Source organism: Cygnus atratus, chromosome 16 (genome assembly GCF_013377495.2).
Source record: "Cygnus atratus isolate AKBS03 ecotype Queensland, Australia chromosome 16, CAtr_DNAZoo_HiC_assembly, whole genome shotgun sequence".
In the NCBI taxonomy this organism is placed as follows: Eukaryota; Metazoa; Chordata; class Aves; order Anseriformes; family Anatidae; genus Cygnus; species Cygnus atratus.
In genome coordinates this window covers 9,898,329-9,923,535 of record NC_066377.1, presented here as the reverse complement: position 1 = coordinate 9,923,535, position 25,207 = coordinate 9,898,329, and the positions used below count along the sequence as shown (strand labels likewise).

General features: G+C 38.8%; 2 protein-coding genes across 33 annotated transcripts in view; one reads left to right on the top strand and one right to left on the bottom strand.

Annotated features, from left to right (window-relative positions):
- EYA2 (EYA transcriptional coactivator and phosphatase 2) overlaps nucleotides 1-8,172 on the top strand; it is a 99,562-nt gene extending 91,390 nt beyond the window's left edge. For 3 of the 17 annotated variants that reach the window (XM_035548530.2, XM_035548534.2, XM_035548533.2), the window contains exons 12-16: nucleotides 459-619; nucleotides 1,659-1,773; nucleotides 2,379-2,500; nucleotides 3,320-3,420; nucleotides 6,975-8,172. In XM_035548530.2, coding sequence (XP_035404423.1) covers nucleotides 459-619; nucleotides 1,659-1,773; nucleotides 2,379-2,500; nucleotides 3,320-3,420; nucleotides 6,975-7,055 — 580 coding nt within the window. In that variant the 3' untranslated portion in view covers nucleotides 7,056-8,172. Of the gene's footprint in view, nucleotides 1-458; nucleotides 620-1,658; nucleotides 1,774-2,378; nucleotides 2,501-2,612; nucleotides 2,828-3,319; nucleotides 4,163-4,205 lie in introns of those variants that run through there. The other 14 variants (XM_050714115.1, XM_035548528.2, XM_035548524.2 and 11 more) reach the window with 10 other exon arrangements.
- A 6,932-nt stretch (nucleotides 8,173-15,104) lies between these two features.
- The window catches only part of ZMYND8 (zinc finger MYND-type containing 8), an 80,691-nt gene continuing 70,588 nt past the window's right edge, over nucleotides 15,105-25,207 (bottom strand). For 6 of the 16 annotated variants that reach the window (XM_035548073.2, XM_035548076.2, XM_035548077.2 and 3 more), the window contains 6 exons: nucleotides 24,457-24,647; nucleotides 23,480-23,560; nucleotides 22,358-22,436; nucleotides 21,680-21,919; nucleotides 21,357-21,514; nucleotides 16,703-19,924 (listed from right to left, as the gene is read on the bottom strand). In XM_035548073.2, the coding sequence (XP_035403966.1) occupies nucleotides 19,646-19,924; nucleotides 21,357-21,514; nucleotides 21,680-21,919; nucleotides 22,358-22,436; nucleotides 23,480-23,560; nucleotides 24,457-24,647 (1,028 nt within the window). In that variant the 3' untranslated portion in view covers nucleotides 16,703-19,645. Of the gene's footprint in view, nucleotides 21,032-21,356; nucleotides 21,515-21,679; nucleotides 21,920-22,357; nucleotides 22,437-23,479; nucleotides 23,561-24,456; nucleotides 24,648-25,207 lie in introns of all 16 variants that reach the window. The other 10 variants (XM_035548088.2, XM_035548087.2, XM_035548091.2 and 7 more) reach the window with 7 other exon arrangements.

Below are 25,207 nucleotides of genomic sequence, written 5' to 3'. Positions count from 1 at the left end.
CTCAGAACTTACAGGAAGTGCTAAATAACCTTTACTGTTTACAGTAAGAACATTTGCTTATATTTGTGCTAGTTGTCACTGTTTTCAGAGATGAGGCTAATGACTTTGTGGGATCATGGGTCTGGTAACCAGGCTGATTCCCTAGCCTGGAAATAAATCATTCAAGTAAAAGAAAAATAACAGGCCACAAATGCCCTTTCAAATCTTTTGGTTCTAGTTGCACACGGAAAAGTTACACAGTAGAAATGAGCATTAGACAGGGTGGCACGTGCCCTTCTGGGGCACGTGGGTGAGTGAGAGCAGGCAGCAAGGATGAACTCCATGGCTGTACAGCGTGTGCTGTGTACATCTCTGCTGCCACTTGACTCCACATCACTTTTCAATTGTTTCCGCTCCCTGCTGGCACTGTATAGACTGTGATTATAATGACCTCTCCCCTTCCCTCCTCCTTCTCCCAGCACATATAACTTCTCTGCAGATGGCTTTCACAGTTCAACTGCCAGTGCAAATCTATGTCTGGGCTCAGGCGTTCACGGGGGAGTTGACTGGATGAGGAAATTAGCATTCCGCTACCGCCGGGTGAAAGAGATGTACAACACCTACAAAAACAATGTAGGGGGTGAGTATTTACTGCCAGGCAGGAAGCATGCCTTTCATCATCTCAAATACTTCTGACCCTGCTAGAAGCATGCTGTAGAGGAGGTGTAGAGAGCACTGTGATAAGAATATTTTACACTGAGCTGAGCAAGTGTTTCAGCAGTCATTCTTAAATGAGGATTCAGTATGAGATTTTTAGGAGATATGCTACAATACTTGGTTTAATAGTTGGAGAAGGACTGAAGTCCGAGCATGGGCTTTATTATTATTTTGGCCAGAGAGCAACCTCAAATTTTCCAAAATGTCTAGTAAGCAAGCAAACAGTTCAAAACTAAATAGGCTTTTTTTTTTTTCCCCACAGAAGAACACACGGCTGATTTCTGTCTGAAAACATAACTACTTGCTTTTAACTCCCCTAAAGCAATACCACCAGATATCAGGATGCCCTGAGATCTTTCATCTCAGCTAGTTTCAGGCAGTTCTTCCAGTAGGTTGCTCTGATTCTCTTTTAGAACTTCAATGACAGGTCTGTGACAAGAAAGAAGTAAAACTAAGAATTGGTAAAACACAGACTTTTTATTGTTGTTGTTTTGTTGGAGGAATACCCTCCCACATTTACTAGAAATGGTGCACGGCTTTTTCAGGAGTGAAAAAAAAAAACAACACCTTCCTGGCTCCAGCTGCCTCTCAGCTCAGGACATCAGCCCCTGTACACGGCTCTTTTGTCCTCTTGCTCATTTCCCATATGAGCTCTGTGTTAACTCCAAGATGTTTTAAGGTGGTCCTGCAGACTGCGGGTGACTGATACCGCTCCCTCAGAGAGGAAGGAAGCTGAGCTCTAGTAGCACAGGCGTGTGTTGCAGTCTGGGCTTATGGACCTCAGGGCAGAACCTTGCAGTGATGTGGCCTTGGGCAAAGGGGAGCAGCCTGCACCGGGGCCAAGAGAAGGGCACTAGGAGAGGCAGGATTCAGAACACAGCGAGGAGGTCTTTGGCATACTACATGCAAAGCCACGCAGCTCTCTTTTTGTGCTTCTGCAAAGATGCTTTCCCTGCCTACAGGTTTAATAGGAGCTCCTAAGAGGGAAACCTGGCTGCAGTTAAGAGCAGAACTTGAAGCGCTGACTGATCTCTGGCTCACACATGCTCTGAAGGCGCTGAATTTGATACATTCCCGGTAAGAACAGCTTAAAGAATTGCCTACAGGCTTGATCCAGGATCTCCTTTGCTTCCCTTTTTTTTCCCCCTCTAAACAAATTGAGACACATTTATAGGACTTTGCTGGCCAAACTTGTGGGAGGCCTGTCTGCACATGTTTGTCAGACTTGTTGGGGTTAGCTTGAGATGATGAACTGAGCAAAAGAAAAACCAGCCCTTATTTCTTGCCTTTCCATGACTGCCTCATCTGCAGTACACTTTTCCTGTGCACAGATTTACGAGAGAAGGAAAGGGCCCTTCTATCCCTCAACACGTTCACTCAAAGAACGAAAGCATGGCCATTACCTAGATAGTGTTTAAATTCCTGCAAAATAGATCCTGGCATGTGTGCAGTAAGGCTGCATCACTGCTGCTGATTTATATTTTTTTCGTTCTATTAAATTGCTAAAGAGACAATACCAGTACTAAGATTACCTGCCTCTAGCTGCATAATCCCTCTAGCTCCATAATTCCCCTTGGCTGGGGAACTTCCATGTGCAAGAAAGGTTTGCTTCCTGACATCTTTCAGTTTAGAGTAAAAGAGAGAAACATGTATTGCCATGTCTACTAACTTTTGTTTTCTAGGCCTAACTGTGTGAATGTGTTGGTCACCACAACTCAGCTTATACCAGCTCTTGCAAAAGTTCTTCTCTATGGCCTGGGCACTGTCTTCCCCATTGAAAACATTTACAGTGCAACAAAAACAGGTAAGAGCAAAGTAACTTAGGCCTCACCAAAGATAGATTGAATTTTTGTCCCTAAGTCAGGCACATCCACCCAACCTGATTGCAACAAGCAATGTGTGAACTTTCATTCTAGCTCCATGTTTACACATCTGCGATTTGCATCCTGACTGCCCACACTTAAGCTAGTACAGACTACAAAAAATCAAGTCTTCCCAAGCATCTCTGTGGGGGAATAAGTCTGAAAAATATCCACCCTGTGGAGCATCTACAGTATGTCGGGTCTTCAACTGCACCCAGCTAGAAGGAAGGCAGTCTGGTTGGACCTGTTACAGAAACACTTTTGGATCACTGTTTGGATCCTGTTGCTCTTGCTGGAGTCAAGTGTGCTGAATGAGTTTTATGAAGCTGTGAGAGTTAATAAATATTGATAGGGTTGGCTTGGAGGTTTTTTTGCTTTGTTTTCTGTCCCTTTTGGTATAAGTGTTTGAACTTTTGAGGTTTGCTTTTTCATGAACAAACAGAAGAGGGCTCTCAAAACTGAAAATGATGAGCATCGTATCATTACACCAATGGCCAGTCTAAGCAGTTCATCAGAGTCACAAAGCTTACAGAAAACTTGCAGCACTTAGAAGTCTTCAGCTGATAAAGAAAGTGCTAGTAGCTTTCATGACACGGAAAGAATCCATCTCAGATGAAGATTAAGTTGGGTTCTAATTTCTAAAGAAAATGAGGAATGCAGCAAGTTCAATTAGGTTCCAACTTCAGTTCCAGTACCTGAATGTCAGCCCCACTTGCTGTATGTGTACAGATAAAATATGCATCTTCTCTTCTGTTTCTCAGGGAAAGAAAGCTGTTTTGAAAGAATAATGCAAAGGTTTGGAAGGAAAGCTGTGTACATTGTAATAGGAGATGGTGTTGAAGAGGAACAGGGAGCAAAAAAGGTACAGTTTGTGGATGCCATCCTGGATTCTTCCACATTTTAATTTCAATGGCTCTTTCTTTACTTAAGCATTTAATGAAGCTCCCTCCATTTGAAACAGTTCAGAATTGGTCTAATTTCTTAATATGCAAAGTGCTTAGCAACCATGTGAGCAATTTCATACTGTAAATTCTCCCTCCACCTTGGCAGTTAGTGAAATTTTTCAGGTAGTTGCTCTGTCATGTGTTCCAGGAATCATTCTTGCTTAATAAAGATGGCTTTAAACACAAGAAAAGGAAAACTCCAGTGTGTGATCTCAGATGAGCAAGCAGGGTAAATTTCTGATCTATAGCTGTTTTGTTGTTGTTGTTATTTTTGTTTTGTGAAGTCCAAATTCTTGGAATTAGTTTTGAATGGTCTATTAGAACATGTATGTGTGCACACCTCTATTTATGACTCAGTGAGGTTGCAGGGCATAACATCATTACAGTAACTACCAAAAGGACTAGTACTGAGCTGCTGCCTATATTAATGATTTATTGATCAATGTGATTAATTTCACAAGCAAAATGAAATTGGGAAGGTATACTGAATTTGGAGTAGAACAAAAACTCTGACAGCAGTATGGTCAGGAATGATAAGCCCACAGTTTGTAACATTTCATGCTTGATGAATGGATTTGGCCCACTGGCATAGGTAGACGTAGAAATAATTAAATGGACTAACCCTTGCATCCAATTGAGTTCTACAGCCATTTGAAACAGGAATTGAAGTTTCAGGGACCAGTTGAAGCTTCTTTGTTTTCAGTAGGCTGTACGAGGAGAGAAGATGGGGGGAGCTCGGAGGAAGTACAAGCAAAATTTAAGAAGACCAAAGCCCATGTTCTGGTTACAATGATTTACGAGGAAAAAATGTGATTTAGAGTTACAGCAGGGAGTACCTTCTGCCATGCACAAATGATGTCAGTGTATCAGAGAAACACAAGAATGGTAGCAAGATATGGAGAGGAACAACTGAAGACAGAAAGTAGTCACATATATCAACTAAATTGTATGACATGAGAATTGAAGTGCCACAGTTTTCATTTCCTATTTTGCCTTGCTAATAAAACAACAAATCCTACCCCTTTGAAAACTGCTCAAATTTGCAGAGGGTCCTCTAGTTCGTGAAGGGTTAAGGCATCCTCAGAGATGAGTCCAGAATGCATGACTGGGAATGAAGTGATAATAGCCTGCTGCTTTTGACAGCCCAGTGCCGTACTTCAAAGGTAGTGGGTCAGTGAACATGACTGCATCAAAGGCCACGAGACTCCCTGGCAGTATGAAGATGTGGAAAGGTTCAGTGGGCTCATATAGGCAGGATTTCAAGAGCCCTCTTGCTTGTGTTTCCTGGCCTAAGCAGCTCTCCCATTAGCAGAGCACATTCTTTGCTGGGCTGTCACCTCCTTTGATTGATGACAATCATTAGTCAAGGCTTCTACACACCTGAGCTCTATACAAAAAAAAAAAAAAAAGGTGGGGAGAGAGGGCAGGCAAAGAGCCTTTCACTGTTTTGCCGACAGCACTGATAATATCTCCTTTTTTTAGTGGGTCATTTTTCTTCACCTGTCTGATGAGTGATAAATCTGTAAATGCTGAGCAGCAGGAGAGGCTGGGAGGCCAAGTTTTCTTCCCTTTAAAGAAGGAAAAGTAGATAATTTAATGGGAGGGGTTTAATAATAACCAGGGGAAGGGAAGGGAGAAGGAAGTAACTCTTCCCCTTAAAGTGAAATTGCAGAGCAATGGATTCCAGTCACTTCAGAGGTCTGTGTTTGCTTGCTGTCTCTACACACACTGATGAATAGCTTGAAGGAAGCATTTGTTTACTGATAGGCAACATACCAGAGGGAAACTTGAGTTGTATTTAAACATTAGATGAGTGTCAATAGACACTCTGTAAAATAAACACCTGGAAACACTGGAGGTTTTTTTTATACGGGTAGGTAGACTTGGAAAAGGATTTTCTCCCTTCATCAGCATCATCTCTTTTTTAAGGCTTTGTTTACGCTATTTATTCAGAAACAGTATGTTTACAGTGATAAATTCAGAAATTATTCTCACACTAGAAAGGGAATAAACTTTGTCAATTAAGGCTTTGTTACAGCATAATTCCTACTGCCTGTACAGAAACCTGTATTTTGGGAGGAAGCTAAGAAAACCACAATCTTACCATAAAATCTAAGTGCAAGTACAAGCTGTGTATCTTTGATCTAAAGTAAAATTGTTTGAATTGTTTTGGATAAGAAACAAATGCAGCTCAAACCACAGGCTAACCAGAACATACCTAGAAGAGTTGATTTTAACATTTAAAAGCAAGTTCTAATTATTTTGATATTTTCACATAAAAAGTGGCCACAGCAATTGCAGCTACTGCTAATCTTTACGGAGCTATGTTGTTAGCACTGGACTTTGATAGTACCATTTATACCTTACCAGATTACAGTTTCCATCTCAGGTCCCTTGTTTAATTGAATCTCCCTTGTTTCACAGCCCTTACAAAAAGCTGGAACCTTGTCCTCTTTCAGAGATGTTTTTTTTTCCTACAGTATATTTACAACTCTCAGTAGATGATCTTGATATCATAAAGAAGCTAATAGTAGGTCACAGATAGCTGACTTGTCCAGATGCTAGGATATCAAGTGGCATGACTGGTTAGAACTTGGACATTTGTATACATGACCTCAGATTTATCACAATATGAATTGAAGAACAGGGAGGCAGGAGAAGTACATATGATAGTGTCTCAAAAATGAGAATTGGGAGACTTTGTTGAGGACAGATTGTCATATAAACCTATTGCACCTTTCTCTGAGGCAGCAGTGTTACACTAAATGAACAATTGATCTGACCAATAATACCAGTTCCTACCTTTCCAGGAAATGCAGCATGACCTATTGTTCCAGTTAATTTGGAAAGGGAATTAATTGTTAGAAAGCATTTTGTCTCTGTATGGTATTACATTTTTGTAAGTTTAAATAACTTCATTTTGTGATAAATATATTGTTTACTTGGCTGTGATGCACTGGCTTTCACTTGCAGCAAACAGAATAACTTTGAACCTTGTGTTAGAGGATAGGATTACGATGCTTTCTGGAGAGTTTGATTCCTGTATAGCTTGTTACTATAGGCAAACATCACTAGGTGGCAAGAAAATTGTTTCTAAGAGTACTTAAATTCTAGAAACTTTCTTAATTAAGCCCCCCTCAAAAAATAGGAGGGTAAAGTTTAGTGTCTAGTACATACAGAAAGCCTGCCCACATCCTCCATCATCCCTGAAGCAGGACACTCACAAATTATGGCAGATCTTTCCTTCCTCTCGGCATAGGAGAAATGCATCAGCAAATAGAAACTCCCTTCTCCCTTCCTTTCTCTCTAAGATGAGCCTCCTTGCCTGTGACACCATGACAACCCAGTGGCCTGAGTACAAAGCTCTGTTCCTGAGGGTGCAAATTACGAAATTTATTTTCATCTCAGTATTAACCACCACCAACAACAAAAACAAAACAAAACAAAAAACCCTCTTTTGGTTTCACTCTAGCACAACATGCCATTCTGGAGAATCTCTTGTCATGCTGACCTGGAAGCTCTTCGGCACGCCTTGGAACTTGAATATTTGTAGCAGACCCCAACATCTTAGCACTGTGAGGGCTTCACTCAAACTATTACATCGGTTCCGCCTATTCCTCAGCATTTTCTTATTAAAAAAAAAAATCCCACAGCAACTGCAGTTTTTCTTTTTTTGAAGGAGAACCCTTTCAGTGGAAGCCTCTAAGAACTTGCAGCCAAAGAACATTGTATCAAGTCCTTCTTCCTTTGAACAGTGGAAAAGCCTTCAGATAACTCTGGGGATCCTGCAGTTACACGCTTAAGCCGGATGCACAGAGCTGTAACTGCCTTTTTGTCATCAACAACAAACACTAGAAGTCTTGGGTCTACTTGTCAGTTTTCTTTTAAAAGGGGAAGAGGACATAGTAAAGAGTCTGTGAGCATGATCTGTGCGTAGTACATCATATCACATGGGACCTTCTGAAAATAAGAGTGAAACTGTTGATTTTTTGTTTGTATTTTTTAATTTATGAACTAATCTCATTACTCTGGTATTAAGCTCTGTACCTGTGTTTTTAATCTGGCTTTTTGGGGTGGGGTGGGTGGGTGGGGAGAGTCCTGCTATTCTAAATTAAGAGTTCATTTCTCCAGGACAATCGCTGGGGAAAATCATGTTGTGTACAGTAACAATAAGGACACATGGGACTGTTGGTAAGAACTATAGCTGTGTTTTTAAATCTTATGTGGATGGTATGTGGACTGTGCATGTGTCTACACGGTGCCTTATGCTGCCATCTTGGTTTGGGGGGTTGGGGGTGGGGAAAAAGTACCTTGTGATGAGTGAAAGGCATTAAATAAAAAAATGTTTACATTTTGGGGGACTAGATTACCTGCCTTTTCTCTCCAGCCGCTCTTGGACCTAGGAGTATATGTAGAATACATACTCCTCCTTTCAAGGTGGGGTTGGATTAGGAGGACTCTGAACACAGCCCCTCAGAGGCAAAATGGAGTCTGTAGCCAACTATTCTGTCTGTTGGTGCAAAGAGTGAAGACAGTCAGTGGCTGTGTCCACTGGAAGAGAACACGGACGGTCAGCAAATCCAACTTTTCTTGCAGAGGAAGATACAGGGCAAGCAAATACTGCAGCTGTGCATATTTATTTTTATGTAAATAAATGCATCTACAAGTAAGCTTCAGCTTTAGGATTTCTGCTGAACTGGCAGTTAATTCTTGCTGTCAAAATATTGCAGTTCTCTGGGTTTGGATGAATCTCTGATTCACTTTCAAAACTGCTCTTTCTTGCTTGCACCAAATAACCTCACAAGGATCACAGCCTCACTGGAACAAGGTGTTAGAGTGATGCAGCAAGTAATATAATCCCCTTATCTATCATGTGTGAAACAAGATCAAACATGCAAGCATTGCACAAATTACAAGCGTTACACAAGTGCTACATAAGTGCTACACAAGCCTGAGTGACACTCCTGATGTTAAAATAGTTTTACCACAGGAAATGGACTCATTGCTAGATTTGAGAGGCGATTTTCTACAGGACTCAAACAGAGAACCCTATCTCAGTCTTGGCCTCAAAATGTTGCAGCCCAGCAGTTTTAAAATATGTTAGCCATACTTATCAACAACAGGCATGAATGAAACCATCCTGTGAGTACATGCTTTGGAGATATTTGCAAAGAGCTGGTCTCTGGGCTGAGTACAACAGAAAACAAATTAAAATGTGATTTTTCTAGCAGAGGCATTGCTTGTCCCAGCGTCTGCTGAGCGACAACTGGTAGAATTTTTCCCTCAAGGTTTTCCAGCTGTGTATGAGTGTCACAGGTAGGAAGTTTTATCACAAGTCAAAGAAATCAAACTGGAGAACTGACAGATACTTGCAAGATAAGCACATCTATGAATAAAACTTCTGAAAGAGGAACAAATGCCAGGGATAGCAGACTCCTAAGAAAGCAAAACTTCAGCTTTTAACACCCTGTCAATCAGCTAATTGCTCTTGCTTGATACTCCAAATCTAACACCTTATTTGAGTCAAGAGTGATTCCCACCCAGCCCGTGAGGCTTCTTAGAAGATTTTGCTTTCCGAGTGCATTCAAAGATTCTCAAACTCTGTTGTTTCTGCCTCCAAAGTTCTTGGCAGCATTTTGTTCTCTGTTAGTGCCTGCTGGTGCTCCACTTACTATATTACTGTTTCTCCATATATCCTCCCCCAGCTAATGATTTTTACTTACCCACAGATAACAGAGCTGATGAGGGTGATGTACACCAGCTTTAGGAACACTTGTTTGTCAGACTTGGCATAGTGTTTCCTCCTAGTCACAGTAGCAGGTATTCATCTCTCACTAGAGCCAGACCATGAAGATTTACTGTTCCAGGGAATCGGATGGCTGGAAGAAGGTATCTGTAACAGCTTTTTATTTGTGAACATACATCAGGCCTGGGAACACATGCATGCCCCATACATACAGGGGCTTTGCTCAGCCTTTTCACCTGTGTTTCAATGTATCTGTAACATCTTGTTACTCGTGAACACAAACACAGAGCTTACTATTTTCAACTGTTTCAGTGCATTTGCACAGAGTTACAGCATAAAATCCTTTCTCAGTCACATCATTAACCAGGTCAGAGTACAGCTATGGTGTGACAACATTCCCAAATAAGTAGCAGTATAGCTGAATCCGAGGTGAACAAACCAAACAAATCATGTTAGTACCATTATTAAAAAGATGACTGATACCAAATTCTGCCAAAAAATGGCAGAACGATACACAATGTGGCAGTATGTTCGTACACTTCTGAACCTCTAACTCAAACTTGTTGGAACCTAAGTAGAAAAGGGGATGTGAAACACATATCACACATATCTGTTGAGATATAACACATATCTGGTGAGATAACACTGGTTGGAGTCTTGAATGGGACTGTAGGTATGAGGGTGCAGTAGCTGCTGCCACAGCTCCTCTCCAACATTGACCAAAATACTTTTCCAAACAAGGGAAAAAAAAAAAACAAAAACACCTCTAAACTGGCATGTCATATTCATCACATCCTCTGCACTATTATTCCCTCATAGTTAAATAGATGACATATGAATACAGTGCTGCAGAAGAAAAGAAAACAGCTTTTTAAAGCTACCAATTACTGATTGCTAATATTCCCATAATGTCATAATCAGACCCTTTGTATGCCAAAATCTCAACTGGTTTCCTAACCTTTTATAAAGGAAGCAGAGTCTCACTTGGGAGCCAGAGTGAAGATTTCCTTTCTGGTGTGATCCTCTGGTACCACTTGGCTCCCAGACACGTGTATTTGATGTCTGAAAAATCTGGGACTTAAAATGCCAATACTAGAAGGACTAACAACCTACACCTTAAACCATGTCATGTGAACCCCTAAAAACCCCTGAATTCCTGTTCTGCCATAGCAGAGCAAAAGAGCTACATCAGACCCTTTGCCAGAAGGATGAAAGAAAAATCAAGACATTTTCTCAGAGACAGCAGGCATTGCAAAATACAGCAAAGCTAAGGGTTACGTGGGACTATATAAGCCTTCCACTCTAAGCACCCACATGGGGCAGTATCACCAAAATAGCTGGTAACTCCTGCTGATCAGAGCAGCAGCCTTGTGATGAGTTACCACAGCCATCTACACTGCCTCCATTTCAGTCTGTTCCTATCAGCACAATGAATAAGTGCTAAAAATAAAAACAAAACAAAAAACCCACACCAGTAATGGTAAAGCACCTTCCCGCCTTCCTGTTGATTTGGTAGAGTTGTGATCAAGGAAAGAAAAGAAACTCATTTTTCCTCAGGAGCAGCTGCAGGTTTTGTGGTTCCAACACCTCCTCCCCAAACCCCAACGTGGCCAGACCAATCTATTATAAAAGACAAAATAATTTAATTGCAAAGACACGCACTGGAAACCATTTTTAAAATATTTTACAGCATTTTAAATGTATTTTCTACACTATTACAGCCTCACAGCATGTTTACTGTTTACATTTTCAATAATTTCCCAAAGCAATGAACGAAAAACTTGCATAATGTGGGTTGCCTATTTCGGCCAGAAACTTCTCAGATATGGGAGAAAAATCTGACCAAGTTTATCATTGAATTATTCTATTATGAAATTAATGGCAGTAATTCACCTGTTACATACTTCTTACAAAGGATGGAGTTTCAAATGCTGACTTACAATAAGTATGTATCTAATCTATTGCTGTAACAGCAACACAAGTGCTGATGGTCTGCTGCAGGCACTTTAGACTGCAGTGACTAGAAGATAAATTCATACAGATACATTATCACTTGGCTCTTAAAAGCAGCTTCTAAAAGCCAGAGCAATTCTTGCTTTTCCTAGAAGTGTTTAATGTTGCTGTGTTACCTTTTCCTTCTCTTCTGGTGTTTCTTGATCATCTCTTCTCTGTCAGGTAAGGACCTTCCTCACTTACTGTAGTTATTCTTAGGTAACATACTGTATGTGGGCTTCATCAGGGCCAAGGTTTTATCCATGAAACTTCAGTTAACTTCTGCATGACCAGAACTTCGTATCTAATGCTATTTATTCAGCAGACTTACAAGGTACTGTGCAGAAACAGACCACAATAATTCATAGTATCCTTTCTCTTCCACTTTTCACCATAAGGTTTTCTTGCATGCCAGGACTCTAAAGAAGATATCAGTTTAATTTTAACAGGCTTATTTCAATATATAAAACTATAAGTAGAATGAAACCTGGAGATTATTTTCCCAAGTTTCAGATACTTATATTGTTGAAAAGTGAGCAAAAGGCCACAGCAAATTGAGTTGTGAAGTCCTTTTGTCCTGAAAACAGCAAACATACAGAACACTTAAAATGAGAAGTAACACACAAAGCAACACACACAATGGAAAACTTGCAATCACGACAAAGATCAGACTTGAAGACAGATTCATGACCTATGCTGTCATTGGGAATCGAGTATCAAGGAATTCTCCCTGCAGACAGTGAAAGTAAACAGGCTTTCTGGGCACGGTTGCTTTTCCCTTCACCTCTAGTCCCTGCAAGTGCTGCCTCAGAGAGGAATTTAATAGATTTGCTATTGTCACTCCATTTTCTAAGAGCACCTTTTGCTCATCATGTCAAATTTCAGTTCTGCCTGTGCTTTTGCCTGGCTTAAAGCTCAGGTACATTTCCTAGCTCTCTGATGAGCAGTGCTCATTCATTCTTGGAGCCTATACAGAATGACTTGCCAAACTGCACTCACATAACGTACTCCTTTTGCAAAAGCCTAATGTATTTTGCAGGGACTGATCCACATACCTTTCTCCCCTCCATCCTCTTCAGGTGAAGGACTGAAACAAAATATTTCCTTCCCTTCCCCTCCCCCCTCTCCCCCCCCAACTTTATCCTTAGGGTCTCCCCACCCATCTGCTCTCAACTGCCACTTCTAGCAAGTCATTCGTTTTGTGGAGTGTAACACAAAGCAAATACCTCTTACCAACCAAAAATAACACTGAGATGGCAGGCAGGAAAGGATGCTATCTTCTTAGGTCTCTTTGTCTTAAAACTTTCGGTTATTTAGTTGAAACAGAACTTGGATTTGAACCATTTCTAAAAACAGCTCTGCCAAAAATCACACTTGGGCCTTGCCAAGCTTTGAATAATTCAGATGCAATATCAAAATAGCATTTTGTCAAATAACCAAAAAACTGTAACGAAAGTTGTTGCAAAAATGTACCTCGTTATTGGGGATGGAAGAACACGTGATTACTTTGCCAATTTCCTGTACTTTGTTTTCCTTGCAGTTCTCGCGTTTTTCCACATGATGGCAGCTGGGCTCCGCTATAAGCCTCCTCTAGACAAAATCTTAAAAAGCTGCTTAATAAAATCTTGGTTTAGTGAGGTTTTTTAATACCTTCAATTAAGGTGCAACTGTACAGTTGTTTTTAAAAACTATCCTCTGTCATTCACACAAAGAAAGGGTTATTCAGAGGGACTTTGGTGGCATGGCTCCACCTCTCTGTAAAGAACTTCAGTTGGTTATAGATTAGCTTAGACTGAGCATGACTAGCAGAGCCTATAGCACCCCTTCTGAACTGACACATCAGTACTGAAGAGGATGAGAAAGTTGGAGCCTTTGGCTCTAGAAGGGCTGTGTTGCTGTTGTTTACTCCGTGTTTCTCTGCTCTATAACCACTTTTCCATGATTTAAGCACTGAAAACCTAATTCACCAAGCATCAGCACAAGAAGGTGACAGCACAACTGATGGCAAATTCTTAAACTCTACATTCTTAGCCAGCCCACAAAGCTCCCCCTTCTCCAGCCAGAGCTGCCAGAGCCGGGCTGTTGCCACCGCAGCAGTTACAGCTGCATGGCATTGATTCAGCTTCATCTGTCTGCTCATCACACCCATATACTAACATCAGGTTTGTATTAGGAAACTTTGCTATGGTAAACTCCATCCACATCATACCATCTGGGGGACTAAAGCAAAACCTCAGAGCAGCCTGAATGCTGTATTAGCATGTTCTGACCAGTGCAGGGTTCCTGAAGGTGCGGTAAAGCTAGGAACACATCGCCATCTCTTGGTAAAGCTTTGGAGATGACTGGCCCAGATAAGGAACACCAGTGTCCATCTCTTCCTCCAACTGAAGGCCCAGGAGATAATGCAAGAACAGAATATAGAGATTTCTAAGTTCAAACTAAGAAAAGTTAATTTTCTCCACAAAACTAGAGGAATCAGTAGTAATATGCCCATGTCTCCTAGTAGGTTATAACACAAAATGGAAAACCTGAGGCATATCCATTGCCTGTAGCTGAAGAGTGAAGACAAATTGTCCCAAAATGGTATATGGCCAAAAAGGCTTCCCATTATTTACACTACTCCTTGCCCCCAGCAACTGAACACCTAATCACTGGCATTGCCCTCTGCAGCCAGACAACCCAAGGGCAGCCCCTCCAGACTCCAAACTAAGGAGTCTGGCTGTCTTCAGGCCAGGACTGAGTCAGGTTCTGCAACAGATAAATAGTCAGAAAAGTTAAAGTTGCAGACCCAGCCCACTAATCTTTCCCAAGCTTGGCTCCTAAGTAAGAGAGACATTCCATAGGGTAGGAGGTACTCTATACACAAGTGATAAATGCAGCTTAAGCCCAGTCATGGCATTTGAATTTATATTAAATAAAGTTACAGCCAATCTTTTAAATTCATATCACATCAATGTCAACTCCTCTGGTATGTCCAAGCCAGAGATGTGTTCTTCCCTCACTTTAGATAAAATCTTCAGAAAACTGAACTTCATCCCATAACCAGCTAAAATGGGGGGAGGACACTAGTCACCAGAACATCTGAGATAATACCTTGACACCCTGGCCTGGTAAGTCCTCGCTGGGATTTTGTCACCTATTATCCCATATGAGGAAAGAAAGCATCTCTTAGGGAAAAAAGAAATGCCCATTAAAATAAAAATAAATCATAACGATGATCACTGAAATAGAGGCTTCAGAGATCCCAACTTCATTAATCCAACATTCAAACTACATGGGGCAGGCCAAAACATCATTTCAAGCTTGCAAGATTTGTGCTTTTCTTTAAACGGGAGCACTGGGAACATTGTTTGATTTTATAAATGCAGGTAACTAAATAGGAACTTTAAAAGAATAGTCGTAGTAAGATTTTATAATGAGCTATTTCAGCTCCCTCTGGTTCTTTTAACAGAGGCACGTAGCAGTCTTGCCCTAGTTCATGCCCTGGCAGAGGACTACAGCAGGACTTGTCATGGAAGTCCCCACCTCAACTCACAAACATACCTAACGAGCTATGCGTATCAATCCTTTGTGTCCAACCCCAATGCAACAGACGAATAAATGTTACACAACAAGCACTGGACCTTAGCTGCTATTAAAATGAGATGCTAGTGAGTTTTATACATACGTGTGGCTTGTTACTTACAGACTGCCAACACTGCTTTGTTTTTTCTCAAATCTGACAGGCTTGGATTCAAAGGTCCCACATTTCTGAGGCAGAAAATCCCAACATAAGCAAAATTAGCTATGATCTGGAGACTGTGCAGAAACGAGCATTCATCCAGACAGAATGGAACTGGAAATTCAGGAACACAAAACATTTTTCTAAAACTGTTTAATAAAAAAGTGTGAAGTTTCTTGAAAAATTGGAGAAACCCAAAGCATATCGCGTGTCACCTGTCTTAGTCACAAAGAAACACAATTTTCAAAAAAGATATTTAAGTTTAATACAAATTTTATACAAAGAAAATGTGAAAAAATACTTCCATATGCTAAAAGCAATTATGCTTCACAAATAAGGCCAGCTAGGCTATTTTTGACACAACTGCAATTCACGAATAATTCTGTTCTCGCTTTTTTCTTTTAATACTTTTTTCCCTCTAATATGGGTACTAGCTGGAGACTGTACAAACCGCATTCTTTTATAAACAATGGGAGAAATCAACATGACTAAAATGTACAACAGAATGTACTGGAATGATATCATACAATTAATTTTCTCATATACATACATCACCTTTGCTTTGTTCAATGCTTTCGTTTTACACAACATACAAAATGGTACTACAGTATAAGTGTAACAGACAGCATTTTCATGGGTTACTTTCTCTCATACTGTACTGTTTCATGCTTACATAAAAACATAAATTCCATCATATAAATAATACATGCTCTGGCCCAGCATCAAAAGTCCTTTGCCCATGTTTCCTGATCCATGTTTTTCTCCACACCTAGCTCTTGCTCCATTTGAAAAGCTTTTCAAAATCCTTTTGAGAGGATTAAAAAGAAAGAAGAAGAAGAAGAAGAGGAAGAAGAAAATAAAACTGAACTGTGAAGCACAGGAAAACCAAAACCCAAACCCCTTCTCATCTTTGATATTAGCGATAAGAAATAATGCCACCAACCAGCTGGTATTACACTTTCAAACTTTCCTGATATTAGGCTGAAATTTTAACTTGTCTCTTGTAAACAATTTTAACAGTCTGGTCACTGTAAAAAGCAATGTAAATATGTATTTCAGGTCCACAGATTGGAAATGTCGTAATTCGCCTAATACAATTAACAGAAAAAAAGATACCCTTCGTCATTTGGTTGCTCAACAAGAAATTCTACAAGAGTTTCAAAGTGCAGAAATTGTTTTCAATCCAAATGCAAATCAAGTTGTTCATATTCTCCTGATTATATTATTTGATGCACAACTGCAATTTTCTGAGACCAGTTTTCAGTATTAGCTTGTGATAAGGCTATTTTAAACCTTTCTTTTCCAACTTCAAACACTCTTTATAAGTTAAAGTCAATACAAATATAAAAAGGAGATGGTACTCTAATGACATCCACAAATTGTACATTATTTACAAAAGAAGCATAGATTTAACACGGATCTTACCTGTCCTCAGCTTTTCTAAGCCAGCGCTAATGCTTTACATTAATGTAGTGTAGTTAATGCTTTGTACACATATACAAAGCTAAAGTCTGAACCTTTGAGGTTAATCCAAAGAACTGTGTTTATTTTTCACATCTCTATTAGATTTATTTTTTCCAACAATTGTATGGACTTCTTGTTAGCAGTTAGACTCTTCGTACTTGGACTGGCATTGTGGTCTGAACATACTGAACTCCAGTTCTCATTGCTACTGTCCCAGCAGAAGGACTTACCACTACAGGAATGGTCTGTGAATTAAAACCAAGAGAAACATATTGTTATGTTAAAGGTCATATTAACATGACCACAGAAATAGAGATTTATTTTCCAGGGAAAATCCAGAACAAGTTCCAATTTTGTGCAAGAATTAATACCTTTATTACCACAATATTACCTTATTCCAAGGCAGAAAGTAGTATATTACTTTCCTAGAGCCAAGAGTTTTTTACTGTATTATTACTACTTCATAATTACAGGGACAGTTGTTCCTATAGGTAATGTACACACTCTGCCTATGCTAGGAGAATTAGGTTTTCAAAGTTACTACGTCCAGTTACATATTTTCCCCAAATTAATACATGGGGAGACAAAAAAGGGCTAAGAAAATCCTTTGTCATTTGAAAAAAGTTTTGACGAATCAAACTGGAGTACAAAAATACCCTTGTTTATAAGTATATTCCTGTTACACATTAGTTAAATCTCTTTTTTTTTTCTTTTTCTTTTTCCCAAAAGGAACTCCTCCATGCATTCAGTCTACACAGAAGAGAGCAAAGAACATCCGGTTAAACAAAAAAGTACTTAACTTTTACACAAATAGATAACAAAAACATCAGGATTACTGGGAATTGTCTTATACTCCCCGTAAAAATACTAATATAGAATAAATTTTTCACTTCCATCATACAGATCATGATTTATAAATCTTAACAAATGAAGTTTCAGGACATCTCCATGGGTGGTAATTGATTCTACAGATGCAGAGACAAAGGCACAAGAACGTTAAACAGTCTGGAAACGGTCACATCACTCTGGAAGATCTGGAAAACGATTTATTCAATCTTAAGCCTGTATCTTAACTTTCCTACAAAAACGTGAGAAAGTTTAGAAATGTCTATAACACACAAATTGCAAGTATGTTTTGATACAATTCCAGTGATGGACAACTGGTGATCAAACAAATGCATCCATTTCAGTTCACAATATTTAGTGGAAGAAACAAGAAGTGAGAATTTGAGATATCTGAAAGGGATGCCCAGGTCTTCCCCTTACTGTTAGTGTAAAGTTCCAGAGAGAACATGGAAGAAGAAATACAAGTTCACTGAAGCCCAACGTCTCCCCACATTGTTTTAAGAAATCACATTAGTGTCTTGATGGTATTCACCAAAGGTTGTGAATATCCCTACTGAGATGGATTACAACCTAGAGTGTTTATCAGCTCCTTTGTGACAAAGTCTATGCCTTCCAGAAGCCTACTCATTCCATTCCCTGGAATGCAAAGATGATGAATTCAGATTTTTACAATATTTAACTGCAGAAAGAATAAAAACCAAAACGAAACCAATTTTCTAAATAAATTCAAGATTGTTGTCATTTTACAATGATTTCAGATGTGTAAAGAGAGTTCAGTGGAAATGGTACCCAGAAGATATACTGGAAGTTGTTCAGAGGGGAGAAGTTCCTAGTTGGAAACAAAGTGCAAATTGAACCCTAAGGAAGCCATTGTGTAAGTCACTGTTAGTGCTATAGGCGGGGAAATTAAGGTTGCCACAGTTGTCTTTTAAATATACACACTTACACAAATGAAAAAAAAAAGTTTCAGTTATTAGAGTGAACGGGATATGGAATGTGCAAGACTCCTTAAATGTGTTAGGATCATTCCCTGAGAGGTAAATTCTCCACCTCTGCCAGCTTTTCACATATGTACATTTTGTATACATATTAAACATGCACTAAGGTTTAAAATTATTTAAATTGCACGTGCAATTGTTAGAATACAGAGGTGTCTGTAGCTGTGCAAGACTAATGCATATACGTGTACAAAGTTTTAAACATGCAGAAATAAAGGTTGAAACCTTTCAGATGTTCCACTTACGCTTTACATAACTCAATACATTTTGTTTTACAGAAAACTGATGAAGGTAACTGCCATTTTTCTGAATATTACACGAAACCACTTTATGATCTTAGAACCTCTCAGCTATTCACAAAAGAACCTAACTTCACTGATGTTTCCTATTTGACTTTAAAACACACAAAACCTTGTTATGGGAATTCAGTCCAAGTAACTTCATGCCAATCCTGCAAAGATGCACAGTGCTCTCAGTTGAGACGAAATGAGTTGAGTAAAAATGCTTAGGAATGTGACAAGTAATGACAGCCACTATAAGCAATACATTTTTTGTGTGGAGTATGATGGCTATGAAACACCGCGTGTATGTGTGGAGGTGCATGTATTCCAATGCACACAGGTGTGGTATGCTGCAGCTGGCAGGGAAAGGTGCATGCATGTCTGTGTGAACACAGAGAGAGAGAAAGACAGAGAGAGAAAACTTAGCAAACCAGGCCTCACAGTCACAGGATGAAAATGAATTTAAATTATCTAACTTCAGGCAGAAAATGAAGTTACCCAAACATGGGCTTCTCAGCTGAACCCCCCACTGAGACAAGGCATGCAGTTCAGTTACCAGTGCAGTATCAGCATTTCTCTTTTGGTAAGAATGTCAGCTCAGCTGCCGTGCTGACTCTGAAGTGAACACCGCAGAACACCACGAGTTGAAAGAATGTGATAGTATGGTGTACAAAATCCAAAAAAAGCAAACTCACTTCTGTCCCATCTCCGGTGACTGATACTAGGGTATTCAAGTGTCCTTGGTAAAGTTTTCAGTGGAAAAAAACAGGTCTGAACGCAATGCTATTTCTCGTAATTTCATAACGCTAATGTGCAATACTGCATGGGAGATACACTACTGCTGAATGCATATTTTTTTTCCAGAGTTACTGAGATGTCACAGGAATATCAAGCATAGCTCAGAATTCATTAAATCTCTTTAGGATACCATAGACAAAAAGATATTTTAAATGAATTCTATATATTTACATTGATGTTGTTTTCAAGTATATACATGAAACGGACAAATAACTAACACAATAAGGAAAAATGGAAGTCTGACTGTCCTCAGTGCCTTAGCTGTTCTTATTGAGAGCTTCTCAATCTTTGTAATAATCAATGGATGAAATGATAGGGTGGAATGTTGCACAGCAAAATAGGACATTTTGCACTGCAAGTTGAGACTACACCAGTGAATTCATATCTTGATAGAACAGCGTACGGAGACAACCCCCCAGAAATACTGAGCAATTTTAATGCCAGGAACAGTACTACTGCAGACTTTAAATGATATATTGTACTTACAATTGTGGGTTGAGTAGTTGGAATATAGGTGGTGGTCTGCGGTACCTGGACCAGTTTTATAGGCTGGTTGCTTGTCACACCTGTTGCTATCTGCAGAGACAGCACAGGTAACCTCAGTAAAAGTCTCAGCTTTTACATAAATTCCACCTAGTCATTATTATTATAATATGAAATTTATGTTGGATGTTTTGTTCGTGTTAAAAATTTGTATCTTAATGAATTCACAGGTTACTTCTTTGTTAATAAAACAAAATTCAAATTATGAACATGATCAATGTATACAGCATGATGTTTCAGGTAGAACACCTATGTGAAAGCAATTCCAGATTAGTATAATTGGATTATTCCCTGGCAAAAGTTTTAGGTAATCCCATCCCGTATTTCTCCAGTAATTCAAAAGTTGTGCTGCCACAGACAATACGTACGAACTTCAACTGAGCCAAAGTTCAACTAACTTCCCCAAAGAATTCAGGTGGAACAGCACATCCTTTTTCCCCTCTTTAAATGTTTCCCAACTTAATCCCTTAGATGACATGTCAAGCCCAAAGATCTAACATCAGACAGTAGTAGCAAAAGTGTCAAGAAATGAACACAGCTCTCTAGTTTACTATGCTTCCCAATTCTAGAGGACTATCTCAATGAGACATCATGCTGGAATCACAATACTACAAAATTAGTTTGCTTTTAATATTTTAAAATACAACAAGGTTCCTACGGATGTAGGGGATCATGTGTAAGGGTTTGAAGGATCAGCCCCCCCCATAAAATTTTTCATTTAATAAATCTTGCAAGGGCAGAAGAAAAACGGTGCTGAAATTGCTAATAGTCAAGTCCTACCTATAAAGCAAAATCTTCTCTATAAACATTTTCTATATATGCAATGTTAAGTCCCTTTTATTAGAGCATTTGCTCATCCTTGCCTACTGAATACTATCAGAGTAGATGCTATGGAGGATTTCGTAACTGCACACTGCTCCGTTAACTGTAGATCCAGGTGAACTGTTGTATCAGTGTTATGGAACATTGTGGTACCCTAGTGGCAGTCTGTTGTGATAAAGTAAGTTGATTTGAATGCAGGTCTTGAGCTTGGCCTCTGAACCCCCAGGCAAGAAGGGCTTGGAAGTGCTGCAGTCAGTATTGCTTATCAGAAGGCAACTTGTATCGAAAGATCCAGACCAGAAGCTACACTGATGGGTCCTGGAGAGAGAGAGAGAAAGAGGTCCAGTCCCCCTTGGCTGGAAGGATGAGTCAAGCCAACACAAGGTTTTATTGGGAATGAGTGAAGGGGAAAGGGTGTTCCCAGAGGACAGAAGGAGATTTTTTGCCAAGATGAAGGAAAAAAAAAAAAACACAACAACAACAAACAAACAAACCAAAACTCCCTGTCTTACTCCCCAGATCACACTGTTTGAAATACGCAAATGGTTACAAATTCCTGGCTGATCCAGGGAAGCCTTTAGGGGTAGGTTTCAGAGGAATCTTACATGCTATTTTAGTTTGAAGTGACCATAATGATACTCACTGTAACACTCTCTTTGCTTTTATCAGCTGAAACTTCCTTCTCCTTGGGGGTGCTGGCTGTTTCTGTGGGTGTAGGCTGCACACTTGAACTGGGCTGTGATGATTTATTTAATGTTTCTGTGCTAATTTCAGTATCAGTTTCTTGCTGTGTTGCAGTAGCTAAAGGAAAAGAAGAAAAGAATAGCCACTACTCATGTGTGACGGTCCACAGTCGCTCTTCACAGGCGCATCTCCACCCATGTAAATGAGGAATACCGAGTCGTTGTGTGTTACGCCCACCCTAACTCCCTCAGCTACGAAGCATGCAACCCACAGTAAGATTACCTGACTGTGTGCAAGATTTCATATGCTCAGGCCAGTGAGCTTGTTGGCAGGGATAGTCACAGTAGCTAGTATTCCAACAGCAATAAAAGATGGCCTCTTTCTTGCAGTTGGCACACCACTGCTTCTTCTTAGTTTCATCCACTGCTTGCTGCTTTTCCATTTCCAGCTGCTTCTTCACCTCAGCAATCAAACGATCTCTTTCTTGTTCCAGACTCTGACGCATTTCAGCCATTGTCAGTTCTAATCAAAATACAAAGAAAGATGAATTTTCTGTTCACCCCTCCAACAGCAAGACCCTTCTTGAAAAACTGGAGCAACATTTGCCAGCTTCCTACTTCATTACTATGAAGTAATCAGCATAAAATATCTCTTGAAGAGGGATTATCCAATGATGCATTAAAAAAAACAATTTTTCTGTCCTATCAAAAACTCTCTGTGGCCTAAATTTGTCTCAGAGGACTGAACACCTGTTATTTACTATGCACAGACAAAAGTACTTTGTGTATGGATTGAAACGGTATCCACTGACATCAACACAGCACATTCTATAAGGTATTCTGTCCTTGACATGGCTAATTTGTAGTATCATATGATGAAGACAATGTATACTTCTAGCATTTAAATTTTTCTATTTGGGACAAAAGATAGACACAACATTTTGAACTGTCACTTTCATACCTAGATTATGCTTCATTTCTGAGAGTTCCTGTTGATGTAACCATTGAAGTTTTTCTATCTCAATCCTCAAACGCCGAATCTAAATATTAAAAAGTTAATATGTAGTAGTAATAAACAGGGTGCAGTGAATACATAACTATTATACAGAAAAACATGCCCATAATAAAGAACTTGATCATCACTTACATTAAGGCTCCTTTTTATTAACATGAGGAAAGTATTCTATTTGCTTGCTAGATTTTCCTACCATGAAAAGTGCAGGATTGTTTGAAAACAAAAAGCACTTTTATTAAATTTGGACTTCTATCTAAAATTAGTTGAGTCTCTAATTTCTCTAACCAGAATCAAAAATCTGTTCCTCAGTTTTGCTTGTATTTATTGGTGTGCCATTTGATTTACTTAGTTATTTATTTTAATGAGACCAGACTTAGGAAAGCAAGTTTTTCATTCGCTATGGATTGGGAATACAAATATTGTTGCTCAAAACTTTAACTTCCTTATTTTGCTTAAAACAAGCAAACAAAACATTACACACTTAACTCTGAGCTTTCTCTTGTTCACATTCATTCATAGTTTACACTGTTCAATCTGCTTTTGCCAAGTTTAAAGAAAACTCTTTAAAGAGTAGTAAACACTGTATGATAATATGGACAGCATTTTTTTCTAAAGTATTAAATTGATGGTCATAATGAAATAACTGGAATAAACTACCGCACTACAAGTAAACTAAAATCGTTTGGTAGGCATCTTTTTGCTTTAAGAAGCTGACCAAAAAATGTTGAAATTTAAAAAAAAAAAAACTTCAATTCTGTTTTAAACAAGGTGATACAAAGAAATCCTCAACAGAAGCTAGACAAAATACCTTTAAGGATCTTTCTGCTTATCTTATAGAGCCCACCTGATATTTTTTCTGTGTTTTTCTCTACCACACTAATCATTACTTCTGTAACAGCACAAAAGCTATGATCTCTAGATAGCATTCACATATAATGTGTTATAGGAATAGCTACACAGTACTGTATGGTTACTTGGTATTTTTATACCATGTGAAATAAAGTTATTTATTTTCACAACTTTCAAAGTTAAATAGAAGCAGTATTTTTTTTTAAATCTTACACTAACCTCAGCTATTGTACTTCCAGTGGTATTTTTTGAAAGATCATTATAAATTTCAGTCATTGTTCCTTTGATGGCATCCATCATCTGAAAGACAAAAATCAAAAAAAATCTTTGATATACATTTTTAATAGATACCAGCTTACCTTTCATTTCTACCATTCTAATATGAAGTTCTATTACTATCAATGTCACATATCTGTATATATGTTTAACCAGATCTACTTTTAAAGGACTATTTTAGAAGGTAGAAGATGACATTTTTCATCAGGAGTCTGATTTTTTCAATTGTCCTGAATTGGTGAACAGCTTGACCTTCTAATTACCAAGACATGGCCATTGAAGTCAGTTACAAACAAAAAATTTAACTGAGTTTGGGGAAATAGACACATTTTAAAAAAAAAATCAAAAAAAAGAAAAAAGAGGAAAAAAAGGCATTTACTGACATTGCTTACTACTGACAATCCTACCAAGACCATATGGTCAAGTGAGAACATTGAAAGTTGATAGTCAAGATTAATTCTTATGCTTTTAATGTTTGTGTTTTAAAACAAAGCTACATTTTTGTGTATGTGTTACTAAATACAGATAATGAAATATTAATGTTTACTGTAAATATGATGCTATGGAGCTATCTACACCTTTATAAGGAAATAGCAAGAATAGGCCAAAACTCAACGCAGTGTAACCAAAAGAAGCAATGGGGAATATGAGAGCCAAAGAGTCTAAAGTACCTGGACAGCTAAAGCATATCGTACATACACTCTGGCTTAGAATGGCAGCATTCAGCCAGTTCCACAATGATGGTTCAGCACTCTCATCGAAGTCTAGCTGTTTCTACCCAGCAGAACGAGTATACAACATATGATAACTTAACAATTATTAATTTCACAATGAAGTTTTTATTTCACAGTTTAAAATTTTAGAAATTTGAAAGTTCATTTCATGATAAAACTTAAAGAAAATCTTATTCAAGAACTTACTTTGCTAGTATATTTAGCAATATCTGCAGCCACATCAGCTGAAGCTGTTGCAATTGGCAAGTCTGTATTAACTGAGGAAGAAAGTGTATTTGCAGATCCAGAACTTGTAACCATAGAAATCGGTTGAGTACTTGTAACCAAGGTTATAGTTGATGTGGAAGTGCTCTGGGTGATCTCTTTCTGCTGCACAGCTATGGAAAGAAAACGTACAGCAGATCATCAATCACAAACGATTATGAAAATGAATAGGCAAACTTTTTCTAATTTTAATGTCCATTAAATATATGCACCTAACCATTTCCAAGATTTGTCTTATTTATAAAATGGTGCTATTTAATCAACAGATTATACAGTGCCCAGTCACTGAACTGATACATTATTAACAAGGCTTAAAGGTAATGTAGCAAACAACTTCAAATCTTACAAGTTTAGACTGGCCAATGCAAAAGTCTCCCTTAGATCCATATTCTTCCCATTTGGGGACTTCCCCATCCCATTTCCTAACCTCTCAATTTGGAGAACTCCCAACTAATACCATATGTATAAGCATAACTTAGTCTTTGACGTTTTCATTTGTCACCATTTGGAAACATACTAATGAAGTTTTTTCATTTTTTGTTTTCTAATAAGGTTTAGTGAGCTACTGTTGAAGACGGTCTGTTTTAGTCTCACTTTCTGGTGTTATTTGCATTCTTTTTTTTACTAATTCTACTAATTATTGTTAGTTTTGAGCTGTGATGTCTTTAATATA